General features: G+C 36.7%; 1 protein-coding gene and 1 pseudogene across 1 annotated transcript; one reads left to right on the top strand and one right to left on the bottom strand.

The window, feature by feature from the left end:
• Positions 1 to 136: 136 nt before the first annotated feature.
• parp12b (poly (ADP-ribose) polymerase family, member 12b) lies at positions 137 to 7,527 on the bottom strand. Its single transcript, XM_026228797.1, has 8 exons — positions 7,098 to 7,527; positions 6,062 to 6,197; positions 2,300 to 2,555; positions 2,128 to 2,220; positions 1,902 to 2,028; positions 989 to 1,157; positions 784 to 904; positions 137 to 693 (listed from the first exon to the last, which is right to left on the bottom strand). The coding sequence occupies exons 1-8, from the start codon at positions 7,427 to 7,429 to the stop codon at positions 593 to 595; spliced, it is 1,335 nt and encodes a 444-aa protein (XP_026084582.1). The 5' UTR covers positions 7,430 to 7,527; the 3' UTR covers positions 137 to 592.
• A 4,484-nt stretch (positions 7,528 to 12,011) lies between these two features.
• Positions 12,012 to 18,468, top strand: LOC113059979 (endoplasmin-like; annotated as a pseudogene).
• Positions 18,469 to 18,540: the final 72 nt, after the last annotated feature.

Genomic DNA, 18,540 nt, shown 5'->3' with positions numbered 1-18,540 from the left:
TATTCTAAGATTTATTAGAGGTCAAATGAACCTAAATTAATTCCTTAGTGCTGCTGACTAGTATACAGTTGCAAAGATTATTTCATGCAGAACTGAAAAAAAAAAAGATTTTTTTGTATTCAAATGAATTACTAAATAGGAAAAACAGGGAGTGTTTATTGATGAATACATGATATGGAAAAAAGGGCAAGTTTATACCTCACGAGTTGATCACCTCACAAAGGTACCACATTCACTAAAGGCACACCAGACAAATACAGGCATGAAAAAATAAAGGAAAAATGATGCTAAAGTCACAGTCTCTAAATGTGTCCATTTGAAGGAAAGACTCTCTCGTATGAGCAGTTATTTGAGCTATAATAAATCAGAAGCACTTAAAAAATGAAAAAATGTTGCCACATTATTTTTTTGTTTGTTTTTTTGGCAAAGACAAGTACATTTTGGTTAAAAATAATGGAATATTTTAAGATGTCTTAAAATTAATACGTCTTAAATATGATTTGAAAAGTGATACAAAACCTAATCAGTAACCCATAATTTGAATGTAAGTCCTCTTGTCCATAAACAGTGTGTGTTTGTGTGTGTGGGTATGTCACTGGGTAGCTTTAGCCTCCACCTCATTGATAGACACAAAGCGTGGTCGTCTGCGCACCCTCCTCTTTGTGTTGTGCTTGGGGTTTCTTTGATACATGTCTGGAAAAAAAGAAGTCAAATACTTATGTAATAACATAACATAAAATCATATTTTCAATGACCGCAGGAATCCTGTTATAAGTGCAGTACCTTGGAAACTGACATAGTAATGCCTATTTCCCTTAAGGACAGTAACCTCTGCATTGTTATCCTCCTGAAATGCTTTCTCCAGCTCTCGGGACGTTACAGACGTCACACGTTGCTTGTCATCCTAAAGAAAATAAGATTTTGAAACTAAACCACAAACTGACCCTTAAATTCCTCTCAAATGAGAGTGTTTGCAATCCTGCCTCACCGGCTGACCGTACTCTATCCAGTTCTCATGATCTCCTTTGTAGTACCAAATCCACTCTGTTGTCAGGATGTAGTGGGCGGGTTTAGAGACGGAAGAGACTGTTGAGAGTCGGCGCACGGGGTTATGGTTCCTAGTCATGGACCCAAAATCCACCGGTTTTGAGCCTGGACTAAATTCAAGAGAAGCAATCAGTGTCATTTTAGTCAACTAAAACTAAACCCATAAACTTTTGTTAATTGAAATAAAATAAAAATCTGACAAGTATTAAAATATATTTTTTTATTTCAGTTTCAATTGCCAAGGCAAAAAAAAAAAACTCAAATAAAAAAAATAAAATAACTATTAAAAATGACAAAACATATAAAATTTTTACAATTTTAACTAAAATAAACAGAAAATATAAAAACAAAAATAAAAATTAAGAAAAAAAATCTATAATAGTATTTTTATTTTCTGATATTTTTGGTATTCAATTTCAAGAGAAATCCCTTAGAAAGCAATAAATAAATGATAAAAGAATAAATATTAGAAAGAATACAATAAAAACAAAATAATAATAAAATAAAATAGCAAATAAAAGATAAATCGCAACCAAAATAAAAGTTTGTTTACATAATATTTGTGTATGTACTGTGTATATTTATTACGTATAAATACATACACATGCATGTGTATACATGTTACAGATATTAAATATATTTATATATGATATAAACTATATGAATATAAATATCTAATTGTAAATATTTTTTAATTACATGGTGTATGTGTGTGTATTTATATATACATAATACATAATACATATACACAATACACACACAGATATTGTGTAAACAAAAACTTTTATTTTGGATACGATTAATCGCAAAAAAAAAAAAAGTAAAGTCAACACATGCATGAGCATTGTACTGACCTGTGTTCATTCTTTGGGTCACAGTAGGCTCTTTCTATTTCCTCCATGTTTCTCAAATCCCTCCAGCCTTTCTCGTCATTAACCTCCCATTTATATGGAAGATTGAAGTGGACAAGAACGCACTGGTCTGAAGCAATAAAACAAAACCATTATAACTTAAATCTAATGTAAATGGCTTAAAGAAAACAAGATTAACAGAGATAACTTGGATGAGATGGACACCAACCCTGAAACTTGCATTTCCGTCGTATGAAGTGGAGACAGATTTCATTCTTCTCCATCTGAGCAGGCGGTTTGTCGCCTTGATCAGAGATCAGTTCTGAAATGTAAATGGATATGTATGTATAATATGCATTACTGTATATTTAATGTGTGTAAATGAATATAAGTGCCCTTACCACTGCTTAGAGTTTGTGAGTTGAGGCGATAAACGTTCTGGTAGATGTAGGGCAGGTCATGGATGATGTCACCGCCGAGACCACGTTCCTCCAGCATCCTGCGGCTTTGCTCGTCGATACTGTGCAGCCGTTTGCACTTGGGGCCGAACAGACAGTCGTCTTGCACAAAGTGCTGACAAATGTGCACCTTAGTGCAGCGCTCCATAAAGGTACAGGCCCCATAAAGCCCTATGCCTTTATTATAGTGAGCACACACCTGTGTACATACAGCATGAGTTGAATCTTTAAATATCAGACATACACTACAGGTCAAAGTTTGAAAAAAAAATATATGATTTTTTTAAAATGTTTTTCAAAGAGGTCTATTATGCTCACCTAGTCTGCATTTATTTGATCAAAAATCCTGTGAACAGTTAATAATAAAGAATAAAGTCATATAATCCTAGGATGGTGAGTAATTTATGAGCTAATTTTCATTTTTGGGTGAACTAACCCTTTAATAACTGAGCATCAATAATTATTTATAATAATTATGCACCAAATCTGCAAATTAGAATGGTTTCTGAAGGATCATGTGACAATGAAGACTGATGAAAATTCAGCTTTGCATCACAGGAATAAATTACATTTGAAAATATCCTGAAACAGAAAATATTTATTTTAAATCAGAATAATATTAGCGTTTTTTATATTGTATTTTTGATTGGAAATGGAAATTGGAATGGAAATTATTTTATTTGAAACAGGGACAATGCACAAATAAACATTAAACTTGTTAAACAAGAAAATATGTCTTGGGCCAGGTTATAGCAACAATTGCTAATTTCCACCTGTAGTCCCTGGGCAGGTATGACAAATTAAAAAAAATAACAATTATAAAATTTCACAGAATTATGGATAAAATGAAGTCCATTGAGATTACAGACAAACAAGTTTGTAAATAACAGAACCAGGGAGGCCATCAACCCATTTACTCTCTATCTCCTCTCTCTCCAACAAACACACTTAAACAGTTCAGTAGCATCTTAAGCACACACCCACACACCAACCCCATAAACACACACACACACACACACACACACACACACACACACACACACAGGTATACTATCTCAAAGATGAGTGCAAACTTGCTTACTTAGCAACCAACTCTTTGTCAGGCATGAGAAAGTGTGAGAATCTGTGCACAAAATATGTTCCGTGGGAAGAGTATTCCACTGCCTCATTGCCACACATGAGAAGGAGGAGCTCCCAAATTGTGTTTTACATTGTGGGATGCTACACTCCCCCCTTGTGACACTTCTAGTTGTTCGCACTGTTTTTTCGGAGCAGAGTGTCACAAACTTTTTCAGAGGGGGAGCAGTAGCACTATATATGATTTTATGTAGCAAAGTCAAGTTTGAGTGTTTTATTAGATTATCAAAGCTAAGTATATCATATTTGATGAGTATTTTACAGTGATGATAATAACGTGTTTTTTTATCATGGATCTTGAGACAGTTTTTATACAAAGATTCTAAAGGTTGTATGACTGTTTTACATGCCTGAGACCAGGATGTAATGCAGTACAAAAAGTGGGGGATGATCATTGCATTTAAATAAGTACTGGATGCTTCAGTGGTGAGGGAGTTTCTTATATATCTAAAATTTACTAAATTAAATTTCAATTTGTTACACAAGTTCTTAACATGACCTTTAAAACTAAGTGTGGAATCTAGAGTTACCCCCAAATATTTAAATTTATCTACATGCCTTATAAGTTGGCCGTTTACTAAAATTTCCGGATAAGTTTTAAGTATAAACCGGTTTGTAAAAGACATAGTTACAGTTTTTTCCACATTTAATGTAAGACATGAGTCATGTAACCAGTGGCTAACCTTGCTCATGACACTTGATAATTTTTTGGCTACGTCTGTTGCACTTCTCCCATGGGTATATAATACTGTATCATCAGCGTACATAACAATATTTATCCCCTTGCAGACTGAAGGCAGGTCATTAATATATAAGCAAAACAACAGTGGCCCTAGAATTGACCCCTGTGGTACTCCCATAGTAGAGACAAGAGACGTAGACAATGTGCCATTTATTTGCACACATTGCTTTCGATTTGTCAAGTATGATTTTATCCAATTTTGGACGTTAGTGGAAATGTCGTATTTGGCCAATTTGTGTATCAGTACCTCATGGTTAACTGTATCAAAGGCTTTGCGTAAATCTAAGAAGACAGCTCCCACCACTCCTCCTTGATCTAAGCTAGTTTTAATCTCCTCAAGGAAGTAGCAACATGCAGTTTCAGTGGAATGTTTTTTTCTGAAACCAAACTGCATAGGATGGAAAAAGGACTTAGAGTCTAGATGTGCTATAAGTTGTTCTGCCACAACCTTTTCGATTACCTTTGATGCAGCTGGGAGAATACTGATGGGTCGATAATTAGAGACCACTTGAGTATCCCCAGATTTATGAACAGGGGTGACAATGGCAGGATTAAATACACTGGGAAAAATATTTTCGTTAAATGACTTGTTTATAATCATCACTAGAGGTATCATAATAGATGTCTTGTGTTGTTTGAGAAAAGCTGTATCACAACCATATATATCTTTAGCTTTACTATTAGATAGAAGTGAGATTACATTTTCAACTTTCTCTGTGTTGATTAGGGAAAATTTAAAAGCAGAATCATTACAGGTTAAAGCTTGTGTAAGTTGAATTTTTGGTGAACTTAGACTCATTTCTCGTACCGAATTTATAAAATAATCATTAAAACATTCCGCAATAATCTTATCATCATCCTGGATAGAGCCATCCACCATGAGTTTTAAATAAATAAATAAATAAATAAATGCAGCCTTGAGCATAAGAGACTTCATTCAAAACATAAAAAAATCTTAACGATTCCAAACTTGATCATTGTGTATATGCAAATTACAATATTCAAATCACACATGCATTTATAAATAATTAAAGTAAACAAGTTAAATGCCTTACAAATACAGTGAAACTTCTAGAATAAACCAGTGCATCACAGGGCAACATTCTACTTTACCTGTTTACAGGACATTTTCCTTTCTGTTTTTTCTTTCCTTTTTTTTTTTGCTTTTTTTTTTTTTTTTTTTTTTGCTCCAAACCAAACTGGAGAAACATACTTAGGACACCTGAAGATAGAACCATCTGGAACTCTTCATCCTTAATGTGGACCACATTCTTCACCACTTGTTTTTTTCCTTTTTTCTTTTCTTTCTTTCTTTCTTTTCCTCCCCTCAACATTAACATACCGACTGGAAGGCTTAGGAAGTAGAACTTCACTTGGATGACTTACTGCTTGACTTTTTCTTGCGGTCTTGCTTTTTTGTGATTTTATTTTACGACTACAGACGATACTGATCAGATTGCACCTTATCCAGGATATAACGCAGAAAACAAGCTCCTTTTTCATTCTGATGGACTAATTACATACTCAAATATTCAATTACTTCATTGCATATTTGGGTGTAACCAGTCCCCGATTCAAGCATGCCAGAACAAACGTCTGAACGGTTACATGAGCTCTGTTCTACTCTGAAAACTTCTCGTAACTGAGCGCGCAGCGAAAAAAAAAATGAAGGAGGGCATTTCAAATGGCAGGAGAGGTACCTGGAATGCAGAGATATCCCAGTCATAGCATGATTTAGGCTTCGGGGAGGAATTCTCTCATGAAAATGGAGTCCAAAATGCATTTAGATGGCTATTTTAGCCTTCCTGTTTTAGCCATTTCCTCACCTCTGGCAGTAGCGCAGGGTCGTTCTGGAGCAGAAGCAGGAAGAGGTCATCCTCGTTCAGTTCATGAAGTGTGCATTCTCGCAGCAGGGGATAGTTATGCTGTGACTGGATATCATGGGAGAATTTACACTCCTTCCTGACAAACACAAACACATACGCTCAAGTGGTAGAGCATTGTGTTAACAAGCTCAAGGTTGGGGGTTCGATCCCAGGGGACACATGATAGAAGAAAATTGTTAGCCTGAATGCAATGTATATGCAATTCTTTGGATAAAAGCGTCTGCTAAATGCATAAATCAATTAAATTAAATTAATTTATTAATTAATAAGCATATAATGATTTTTGGGGCTCTATAGAATTTCCATATATTCATTTGTGTAAGAGGTTGACTGATATTGCTTTTTATATGCCTGATACAGATTATTTTCATGTATAAATACGTAATAACCAAAATGCATAAATGATTTTTATTATGTTTTATCACTGCTTTTTGAGACAATAATAACTAAATTATCATTATACATAACATTACATTTAAAACATATGACTATTATAATTATTAAGCTATTATACCATTAAATCATTGACGGTGTTTGTTATTATTATCATCATCATCATCATCATCATCAATGAAATATAATTCATATTAATAGCTATTATTATTCATATTAACGAAACTTGTAATTAATTTTTTTATTATCGCAATAGTTTCATAATTCAGTGTACTATTATTCTAAAATGTGAAAAACAGCCATAATAAATAAATAGGCTTTAAAAAGTAGTGTTTATGTTCAAAACAGCAGTATACACAAAATAATTTTAGATAAATTAAAGTGCAAGCAAATTAGCAAAATATCAATGGGTCTTACAGAAATTGAGTTATGAATGTATTCTTTTTCTTGCCATTAAACTCATGAACGTACATGGTGACAGCTAATAGCTGTTGTTATTTATAAGTATATCTATTTACTCTTGTATTAATTATTATAATGGCCATTTATTACATTAGATATCCAGATGTTTTCCCAACCTTACCTTCCTTTTCCATATCTGCAGTTTCCGTAAACGTAATATTTGCACAGATGTAAATCCTGGCACTCGTAACATTCATTATTGAAGTATTTCTTGCAGAGTCTCAGAGATGTTTTGGCGACGACGATGCAGTCGGACTCTCCGTCCTCCTCTGTTCTGGGTCTGCTCTGGACCACTGCGAAGCGGGCGCATTTCTTAACGACGTACCAGAAATCATCCTCGGAGATATCAAAGCGCTGGAGGACCTTGTGATGCAGCTGAGAGATTTCCATTGAACCTTTATTGCCGCATAACACGCTGGTCGCATAATGTATGATCCGGGAGTAGCCCGACATGTCTGCGCAGATCTGAGAGCACTGCTGGGCTGTTGTGTAGCGCTGTTATTAGCCGAGTTTCTATTCTGCGTTTCTTCAGAAATGAAAGCGGAAACTGTGAAAACAAAACAGAACTAGTCGATGCCAAGTATCCACGGCCAGTTCTTTTCAAAATAAAAGTCGTTCGCCCACAGGATTGAAGTATGTATATATGTATGTAATGTATGTATGTATGTATGTATAGATAGATAGATAGATAGATAGATAGATAGATAGATAGATAGATAGATAGATAGATAGATAGATAGATAGATAGATAGATAGATAGATTTTTTTTCAATTGCTAAAATGGATATATGGTCACTCTAAATAGAAAATGTGTCTATTCTAACAGTTGTCATTTTTATAATAGTGCTTTACATCCTATGTTTCATAAGCAGATTTATAAAAAAATGTGTAAGCAGCATAAGGTTAAAAGGTAATAATAGAATAGAATAGAATAGAATAGAATAGAATAGAATAGAATAGAATAGAATAGAATAGAAGAAACATGGCTGCTCTTACTATGTGTCAAAGTGTCTTCTCATCTGGGTTCAGTGGTTTCAGAGCTTCCTCCTGCATGATGCATTTGCCTGGGAAAGACCCCCAGTTGATCTGGTGAGGGACCGTCGTCCGTCAAACCAACCAGCGTTTCCTGTTTGAGTCTGTGGCCCAAAAACAGAGACCTAGAAAGCCATCCATGGTCTTTCTAGGGTTTAATCCTGGTTGCAACAACGTTCTCTCCTGTCCACTGTACTACAGCTATGCATTAAAACACACAAAACATCGGTGACAGAACAGAGAATGACAAAATGATACAGCAGGCACAGCAGGAGAATTTATATTTTTCAGTATTTTTTGTATACTATATATCGTATTTTAAACTTGCAGTGAATTACTTAATTTGTGCCATTGAAAATAAGTATCTTATGCTCACCTAAACTGCATTTATTTGATCAATAATAAACAGTCATATTTTCAAATACTATTAAAATTAAAATAACTGTTTTCCAATTGAATATTGAATATTCAAATGTAATTTATTTCTGTCATGCCAAAGCTGTTTTTTAAAAGCCATTACTCCATTCTTCAGTGCTCCAGTAACTTTGCAAGTACTTCAACTTATTCTACTAACCCCTTACCTAACAGTCTAATACACTAATGAGAGTTAGTTAACATGTAGTTGCAAAGTTACTTATAATTGGTAAAATATGTAAAGTGGACTATCGAAATAAAGTATAAACAAAATTATTTCTGAAGAATCATGTGACACTGAAGACTGGAGTAATAGCTATTGGAAATTAATCTTTGCCAGCACAGGAATAAATAACATTCAAAAACAGCAAAAACTGTATTGTTACTCAAACAAGGCAGCCTTCTGAACATAAGAAAATTATTTCAAAAACCTAAAAATAATCTTAATCATTCCTATCCTAACCTTGGGTTGGTAGTGTATAAATACCACACAGCACTCAGACTTTTTAAAGTTGTGATTCATCTTGGAGCTGGTTGGTGTGGTTCAAAACTTTCAAGTAAAACATGCCATTGAAACCAAAACTCAAAAAGTTACTTTTGTGTTCAAGCACGCAGTCACTAAGTCTATTTAGTCACTCACCAAGCTTCATAAGAATGACAGCAAGGTCGTGTTGCATGGTGAAGTTGCAACATCCGAGCCTCAGTCTCTTTAGTGCTTATATTATGCCGGAACAATTCAAACATCTTCCTATCTAGCATCATTTATAATTTAATTTAGAGAGGAGATCTACTTTATGAATGGCCTTCAGTAGCATAGCTGTGCCTTCAGCACAAGGGTAGCAAGAGATGTATCTAGCAGAACTGATCTCTTTGAAAATCCCTGGCATTTCATGCAGCCGTCTAACCTCCAGCAATGCCACACACAGATGACAAAGCAACTGTCGAGCAGATTAGTGCTACATGCGTTCAAATTTACCCTTGCCAAGAAATAACTTGCATGCCTGTTTATAACAGTTATGTGAATGCAGGAATGAAATATGAAATACATCTTACCAACTATCAGTTTGACCTCTTAGCTGGCAAGGTGGGCTACTGCAAAAGACCTGGCCATCTCAAGTCCCTTGTGTCAATGCATCTCTGTCTTTTGGCAGATGCATTTGGACTTAAAGCTCTGCCAGCATATGTTGCACTTTGAGCAATAAACTCATACTGTCACTGTTCAGCTCCACTTCCTGTGGAGGAAACCATCAAAAAAGATTATAAGTCAATGAAACCTTGCAAATGATACTTTTTTGAATGAATGCAATTTCTGTCAATTAATAGAACTAATCATGTATCACAATATCAGTGTATTTAGTTATTTTTATGTTTAAAATTTGATCTGCATGCAGTAGCAGGTTCTTAGGATCATGCATTTCACCCAAACAGGGTCTCCACAATCTGCTGTGATCTGGAGGGTCGACGTCTAAGAAAGACCAGGTGAATCTAATCCTTTATATTGTTTTTTTTTATCTTTTTACTTGTCTATGTAGATTGTGTTGGTCATGCAGCAATTTTGTAGTTCAAAACAATTTTCCTCTCGAGGACAATAAAGTATACTACTACTACTAATCTAGTTAACATTTACCAAGAAGTGATCATTGTGTCATTATGTTTACTCTTCTGTGTCTGCATAGAATTATTATTTTCATGAGGATCTTTAGAATAATTTATTAAACACTCATTTTACATTTCTATCACTTACAAAAGAAAACTACCATATATATTTTAATAATATATATGTATATATACTTTTATATTTTTACTTTTTAAAATTGCTGCTTTCTATTTGAATATATTTTAAAATATAATTTATTCTTGTGATTTCAAAGCTAAATTTTAGTGTGTGTGTGTGTGTGATTTTTAAATGTTATGTGCTCATGATAATAAAAATAGCCTCTCTCCCTTAGTAGTGTCCAATAATGTATCAAATCAGTTGTCATCTTTGGGTATGGTTTCAGACTGCTTGACAAAAACTCCATGGTACTATGAAAAACATGCAGGAATTATTTCATCATTGACTGAAAACTCAGTTGCTGAATTAGCTAAATATTTGTATTCAAAGCAAAACTTGAGTGAATGTACGCCGGATCACTGAGGAAATAATGAAACTCATGAACCAGTTTGCTTTGAGATGCCAAGGAATTTCCTCCATTTTTTCTTGCCCAGCTCTAAACTGGACTGGACTGGATCCGATGGTAGGAGATGTGACCCTCTGTACCTATATATATTATTAAAAACATAACCAAACACAATATTTTATTTATATTTAATATTTTGTATCTATTTTTCTTGTCTGTTTGAGGCAATACTTCAGATTTCTTTAAATAAATTTTTACTGATCTCCCACCCACCGCATCAAAATTGTATACATTTGTATTTATTATTTTTTATTATAAATATTATAAATATTATCATTATTGTGTTGGCTCCACAGAAGTGAAAGATAACTGGAACATCAGGATTCTGTCTGCAGTAACCATGCCACCAGAATGGACTTCCCATAACCCCTTTCACCACATACTAGTAAAATACCCATGTTGTTCAAGATCACTGAAAGCACATACACATGTGATCCATATCATACGTCCATCAAACACAGTTTGCCTACTTTACTGGGGTTTTTATGTTTTTACCATGTGAAATGAGCTTCTGGATTTCATGAGTGCATCTCAGATTTTGCATTCATGGATTACAGGATCCATAAATTTGTTTAATGCATTCAGTATTTCTGTGGCAGATACTGAGGGCACAAACCAGTCAAACAATGCACGTGCATGCCTCTCATGGTACTGCAGATCGAATGAATCCTGCCATCCTACAAAAAATCAAGTCAAAAATCATAAATGCAGCCCTGCAGTGACATACAAGCTCCTTGCAATCTCAGACAAAGAACATGGCCCGATATCAGATTGAGATACATGATCTGCTGGCAGACACTGTCCATAACTGTGTCCAAGATTAATTTAATCATCTCTTCTTTCCTATATTTCCTTCTTGGGTATTTATTCCTTGCATTTTTAGTGTGTGACAATTAAAAAAAATGTTACATTCAACAGGGAAAAATACAAATAAATGCAAAAAACATGAAAAGGTAGGCTAATTTTAATTCCAATTTCTCCTGAAGCTTAAGTCAATAAATAGAAACACTCAAGTCTATCGTGACTTTCTTGTGGTCTTCCACCGTGTCAACAACTGGTAATTTAGGAAACTGTGAATCTAAATTAAGTCTGATTCTGAATCACCTAGTTCCGTTTCCCCTAACCCTTTTAAAGCACTAAACAAAACTCACACCGTTCCCAGATCAGCTGTCAGTCACGGTCTATGACGAAATTCTCTTATAACGCTCGCTCGATGAACTGGCACCCCGTCGAGCCAATCAACGCGAGCCACGATTGGAACGTGTAAAATCGGACATGTAAGGCGGTGATTGGAAGACCACGGCTGCGGATCGCTCTCTGATTGGTGCGGTGTTGTGCGTGGGGTGCGGTGATTGGCTCAAACCGGCTAAGCACAGCCCTAGAGTGGAGGAGTTTATAAAGCCGACTTCTCGCTCGGGTTCCACGCACTGCAAGAGTTCGTCGAGGTGTGGAGGGCGTTGCAACTACTGAAGGCGTTAATCTGCTATTGATTCCCATTAATAAATCGTTTTTCTTTCTAAAACAATGAGGCGACTGTGGATTATCGGTCTCCTCTGTGCACTTTTGGCATTTGGTGAGTACGTTTTATCAAACGGCCATGAAATACCCCGCGTTATGCAGTTTGATGCCAATGAACTTGACAAAGCTTTTGAGTGTTCGCAGTAATGCTGCTATCTTTGTATGCTTCCTCTTTCTGCTATGTAAGCTTAAATGTTATATTTAAACAAAATAAATAATGCTCCATGTGTAGAATAAATTCGTTAACGCTTCCTAAATGGATGAATGATTCATAACGGGAAATTAAACATGGAGACTTGGAGAGTGGATTTGACCAGCATGTGCTTCTGGAAGTTTCCTTAAGATTGAAATGTCCTTCATGTAATGATATCCTTTATTAAGGTAATATCGTATAATAAAACAATAAATGGTAATTGCACACTTGGAGAAGAATTTAAGCAAGGCTCTTGGACCATGTTGGATTGTCACATCAAGGCCTTTAAATGTAGCTGAGAGCCTCTGGATCAAAATAAAAAAGGTCTTTCAGATGTGGGGAGTCTTAAGTTACCTGGGCAATTTTAATCAAATTTGCCTTCACATGCAATGCATTTTCATTTACAACAAACAAACCGCCTGTCTGGGCACAATGGGGTCTTTGCTGAGCAAATATACTTCGGAATTAAGTTATAAAACACTTGTGATCCAAATAAAAGTTGTATTTTGGTTCTCTGTGTTATATTAAGTTACTGAGTAACCACATAGATACTGTCTGGCTTTAAAGTGCTCTTTATCACCCTTATGTCCACATCATTTGTTTTTTTGTTTTTTTCTCAATCTTTAATGTTTTGCATAATTGCAGCATCGGTGAAAGCTGATGATGACGTTGACATTGACGGCGCAGTAGAAGAGGACCTTGGAAAGAGCAGAGACGGATCCCGCACAGACGACGAGGTTGTTCAGAGGTCTGTATGGACTTGAACTTGCACTTGACTGATCTGAACTTCATTCATTTTAAAGCAATGTTCCTCACACTCACTTAGTAGACTCGAGATATCAAAGTGGGGTAAATAAAACCTTGAAACTAATCTTAGCTGCTATTTTAGCTTATTAAAATGCATTTGTTTATCTCTTAAGAGTTAGCGTTTAGATATTCACATTTAGCTTCTCACAAAAAAAAAACAAAAAACATAAATGATCCCCAGTGGGGTTTGGACATCTGGTTGATTCATTTGTCTTGTTGTTCTACAAAATCCAAGGATAAATAGTAATAAGTCCCTGGAGGAATGAACATGTCACAAGCATCCTTTGCGCTCTTTTATAAATCCATATTTTCTCCAACAGGGAGGAAGAAGCCATTCAGTTAGATGGTTTGAACGCCTCGCAAATAAAAGAAATCCGTGAAAAGGCCGAAAAGCATGCGTTCCAAGCAGAAGTGAACAGGATGATGAAACTGATCATCAATTCCTTGTATAAGAACAAGGAGGTGAGTAAATTAAAAAGTATATTATAGGTCTTCGTGCCCTAAATTTTTTTGCAAATTGGAGTCAAGATCGACACATGCTTATTCTTCCTTTTTCATCCTAAAGATCTTCCTAAGAGAGCTGATCTCTAATGCTTCCGATGCCTTGGATAAGATCCGGCTGTTGTCTCTGACCCATGAAGATGCCCTTGCTGGAAACGAAGAGCTTACTATTAAAATCAAGGTGTGTTTAAAAAAAAAGTCCCTTACTGATCATTTCCACAGGATATAGAAATATAACGTGACTTTTACATTTGCATTGCAAAAGAAATTCAAACATGTGTGAAGCAAATTGAGGAGCGTTTAATTTTCATATCTTTGATACTCAACACTTTGTTTAGCTATGCAAACACTTACATTTTAGGTTATTAGTTTCTTTAGTAAACAGTTTTGAGGTTATGCAATATTTAGTCCTGCATTTTTTATTTTTTTGTCTGTCCTCGCCAGTCCGACAAAGAAAAGAACATGCTTCACATCACTGACACGGGTATTGGCATGACTAAAGATGAACTGGTGAGGAACCTTGGTACCATCGCCAAATCTGGAACCAGCGAGTTCCTCAGCAAGATGACTGATATGCAGGATGAGGGTCAATCCACCTCTGAGCTGATTGGTCAGTTTGGTGTGGGCTTCTACTCTGCCTTCCTTGTGGCTGATAAGGTCATCGTCACCTCCAAGCACAACAACGACACCCAGCACATCTGGGAATCCGATTCCAACGAGTTTTCAGTCATCAATGACCCTCGTGGAGACACCTTAGGCAGAGGCACCACCATTACGTAAGCAGTTAAACTTAAAAATTAACACAGTGTAGATTGACTTTTTATAACTAAAGATGTCTTGTTTCCTCAGGCTGGTGATGAAAGAGGAGGCTTCAGACTACCTTGAGCTGGAGACCATTAAGAACCTGGTGAAGAAGTATTCTCAGTTCATCAACTTCCCCATCTACGTATGGAGCAGCAAGGTCAGTGTGTCCACCAAAGAATCCAGACCTTGCTTGAAGTTCACCAATAGCTGGAGGACGTCATGAACTTATCGATTTGTCATTTCCAGACCGAGACCGTAGAGGAGCCCATTGAGGAGGAGGAGGCTGCTGAGACTGAGAAGGAAGAGGCTGCTGAAGATGAAGCTGAGGTTGAGGAAGAGGATGAGGACAAGGACAAACCGAAGACTAAGAAGGTACTGTATTTAGCTGCATATATGCAACATCAGTAGAAGCTATTTTATAGATTTTTCTCAATGATTTGAACGAATTCCTCACTACTTTCAGGTGGAGAAGACCGTGTGGGACTGGGAGCTGATGAATGACATTAAACCCATCTGGCAGAGGCCCGCGAAGGAAGTGGAGGAGGACGAGTACAAAGCCTTCTACAAGACCTTCTCCAGGGTGAGTCAAGCTGTGCTGTACACACAAAGAATCAACTCTTGTGATCCTTTGCTTTGTGGCATCTTGGATCAGTTCAAGTGGAATCCTTTTTCATTTTCAGGACAATGATGAGCCCATATCTCACATTCACTTCACTGCTGAAGGAGAGGTCACCTTCAAGTCCATCCTCTTTATCCCTGCATCTGCACCCAGAGGCCTTTTCGATGAATATGGAACCAAGAAAAATGACTTCATCAAGGTAATTTTTGTAATCATAAGGTGGGAAAAAGAACACATTCTCATGTTGTATTGGAGTTATTAATTGTACCCAATTTGGTTCTTTTAGCTATTTGTGCGTAGAGTCTTCATCACCGATGACTTCCATGACATGATGCCCAAGTACCTCAACTTCATCAAAGGCGTTGTAAGTGCTTCTGTCTGCTTATTTAAGTTTAGCCAGTAAGATATTTAGGATGCACTGACATTTGTGTGACCTAAGAACATTTACAATCCTAATTCTGCACTTCCAGCATGTGGCAGATCTAAACTTCTTAGTGTAATGCTTATTTGCCTTGCATTTCCCTAAAAGTGATAGCCCTCCTGTGTATTGGCTCATTGGTAAAGAGCATTTAAATTCTTGAATAGATTGCAATGTAATACATGGTACAACTGTAACTTTATTTGCCAAAATAAGAGTTATGTTTTTGTTTTTTGAGTCAACTATTTCTAAAGTTATTAAACTTTAACCCAGGGAATAATCAGTGTTATCATAAATACTAAAACTAATGAAAGCTGTCTGTTAACTGACATGAAGCCTAAATTAAATGTTAGATGGACAAACTGGAATAAATATAAATGTAAGATGGAATTTAAAAATGATGTATAAAAATTTATAAAAGTACTTGATTTCAATTTTTTTTAATGGACATTGTTTAATGGGATATTAATTGAATGGTACAAAATTGGATAGTTGAGCTTTGGCCAATAATTTTTGCTGCCTCACTATAAAGAATGCTTGGTGACTCAGGTTGTTCTCATTTCTCAGGTGGACTCTGATGATCTGCCTCTGAATGTGTCCAGAGAGACTCTGCAGCAACACAAACTGCTTAAGGTGAGCTCATGTTACAGATCAAGATAACATTGATTCAAAGGTTTATGTACAATTAGATGATGCGGTGAGTTTACTGTACAAGCAATTAAATTACTTTCAACACTCACATTGGTGCCTACGTTCGTTAGGTTATCCGTAAGAAGCTGGTGCGCAAGACCCTGGACATGATCAAGAAGATCGCCGAGGAGCAGTACAATGACAAGTTCTGGAAGGAGTTCGGCACCAACATTAAGCTGGGTGTGATCGAGGATCACTCCAACAGAACCCGCCTGGCCAAGCTGCTCCGCTTCCAGACCTCCCACAGCGACACCACACCGTCTAGTCTGGAGCAGTACGTGGAGAGGATGAAGGAGAAGCAAGACAAGATCTACTTCATGGCTGGAACCAGCAGGAAGGAGGTGCTTAAATGTTTTTACTCTGAACTGAACTGCTTACTAAGATTTCTCTATGTTAACATGTAATCTTTCTGATTTTAGGCTGAGTCTTCTCCATTTGTGGAGAGGCTTCTTAAGAAAGGATATGAGGTCATCTACCTGACTGAGCCAGTGGATGAGTACTGCATCCAGGCTCTGCCGAGTTTGATGGCAAACGCTTCCAGAATGTGGCAAAGGAAGGCGTGAAATTCGACGAGAGCGACAAGGCCAAGGAGAAGAGAGAAGCTTTGGAGAAAGAGTTCGAACCCCTTACCACCTGGATGAAAGAGAAGTCCCTGAAGGACAACGTATGATTATTTTTCTTTGGCTTATTCTATTGTTTTGCATATTATAAACTGAATACTTTTTTAGAAGTGGCAGTTCAACTGAAACATGTTCGTCCCTGTGTCTCGTTTCAGATTGAGAAGGCCATTTTGTCTCAGAGACTGACCAAGTCTCCCTGTGCTCTGGTTGCCAGTCAGTATGGATGGTCTGGCAACATGGAACGGATCATGAAAGCCCAGGCTTACCAGACAGGAAAAGACATTTCCACAAAGTAGGTTCTCTAAGCAAGTCTTAATTGTCTGTGCATTTGCAAATTCTAGTTGCAGTCAGCTTAGCAACTGCATAGGAAAAACCTGGCAACATCTTTAGGGTTTAGTCACAGAAGTCACATTTTTTTTTGCGAAATGTTGCTAGCAAAAAAGGCCAGTTGTCTTTTGTCATAACAGACTTGAACCCGCTGCAAAATAATCACTTGAGCCAAATGAAGGCACTACTGTCTTTTTAAAGCTACTGTACAATCCGAAATTTCTCAGTAGTTGAGTTTCTATAACTGATTCTGCTAGTTTCCGGTTTATTACTGTTACAATCCTTTGACACAATTGTAAAAAGTGCTATAAAAGTCTTGACTTGGCACCTTCAGAGTTGTGGTGATCATTCCACCTCCTGCTATGTGAAAAACTATGGTCATAAAAACCAAGTTAAACTTTCTTTTTTTTTTCCTCTAGTTATTACGCAAGCCAAAAGAAGACATTAGAAATCAACCCCAAACATCCTCTCATCAGGGAGATGTTGAAGAGAGTTACAGTAAGTCAAACATAGCTTTAAGTTAATTTAAAATGTTGCTGGTAAAAGAGTTCAGATTGTCTGATATTTTGTGCTTTGTGTTGTAGGATGATGCTGAGGATAAGACCGCTGCAGATTTAGCTGTGGTGCTCTTTGAAACTGCCACACTGCGATCCGGCTACCAACTCGCAGACACTAAAGCATACGGAGACCGCATCGAGCGTATGCTGCGGCTCAGCATGAACATAGATCTTGATGAACAGGTACACACAGTCGATCACTGCTAATAAGAGTTGGTCAATTGAACTGTGGCTAAAAATCCTTTTGCTGTGTCCACAGGTAGAGGAAGAGCCAGAAGAGGAACCAGAAGAGCAGACAGAGGAAGCAGAGGATGAGGAGGAGGTCCAGGCAGATGAAGATGCAGAAGAGGAATCGGTGAGTATGGAAACATTCACTTACTTGCCCTCATGTTGTTCCAAATCCATATTTAATTCATGAAATTCAGAATCGAAGAGGTTTGAAACAACATGACCGTGAGATGATTGGCGAACTGCTATTTTAACGATTCCTTATGTCTGAATGTGTCTTAACACATGGATTTCTCTGTGTTTCAGGATAGCACAGGCAAAGACGAGTTGTAAATTGTAAATCTGGGAGGGACGGGGCGTCGGACTGTGATGCAGAGTGAAGATGGCGATCTCAGCTGGTTATCTTTTCTCTGTGTGGGTGGGTTAAGGGAATATGAATTGTTTTTTGTTTTAAGGCGCTGCGTTTGTGTTTGGAATTTTTTTTTACATTCCTCCATGATTGTAAATTTGTTAATATTTAACTGACCCAGTTGTGGAGTGCTGACTCCTGTCCACTGTACCATTAAATGTTTCCGTAAAAGGAACTTGTGTAATTGTCTTTTTACCATGTGTCTTGTTTTACTCGATCTACAAACTCCCTCCAAAAAATAACAGGA

Source organism: Carassius auratus, chromosome 4 (assembly GCF_003368295.1).
Source record: "Carassius auratus strain Wakin chromosome 4, ASM336829v1, whole genome shotgun sequence".
Classification (NCBI taxonomy): domain Eukaryota; kingdom Metazoa; phylum Chordata; class Actinopteri; order Cypriniformes; family Cyprinidae; genus Carassius; species Carassius auratus.
The sequence above is the reverse complement of the archived record's forward strand: the minus strand, read 5'-3'. Positions and strand labels throughout refer to the sequence as shown.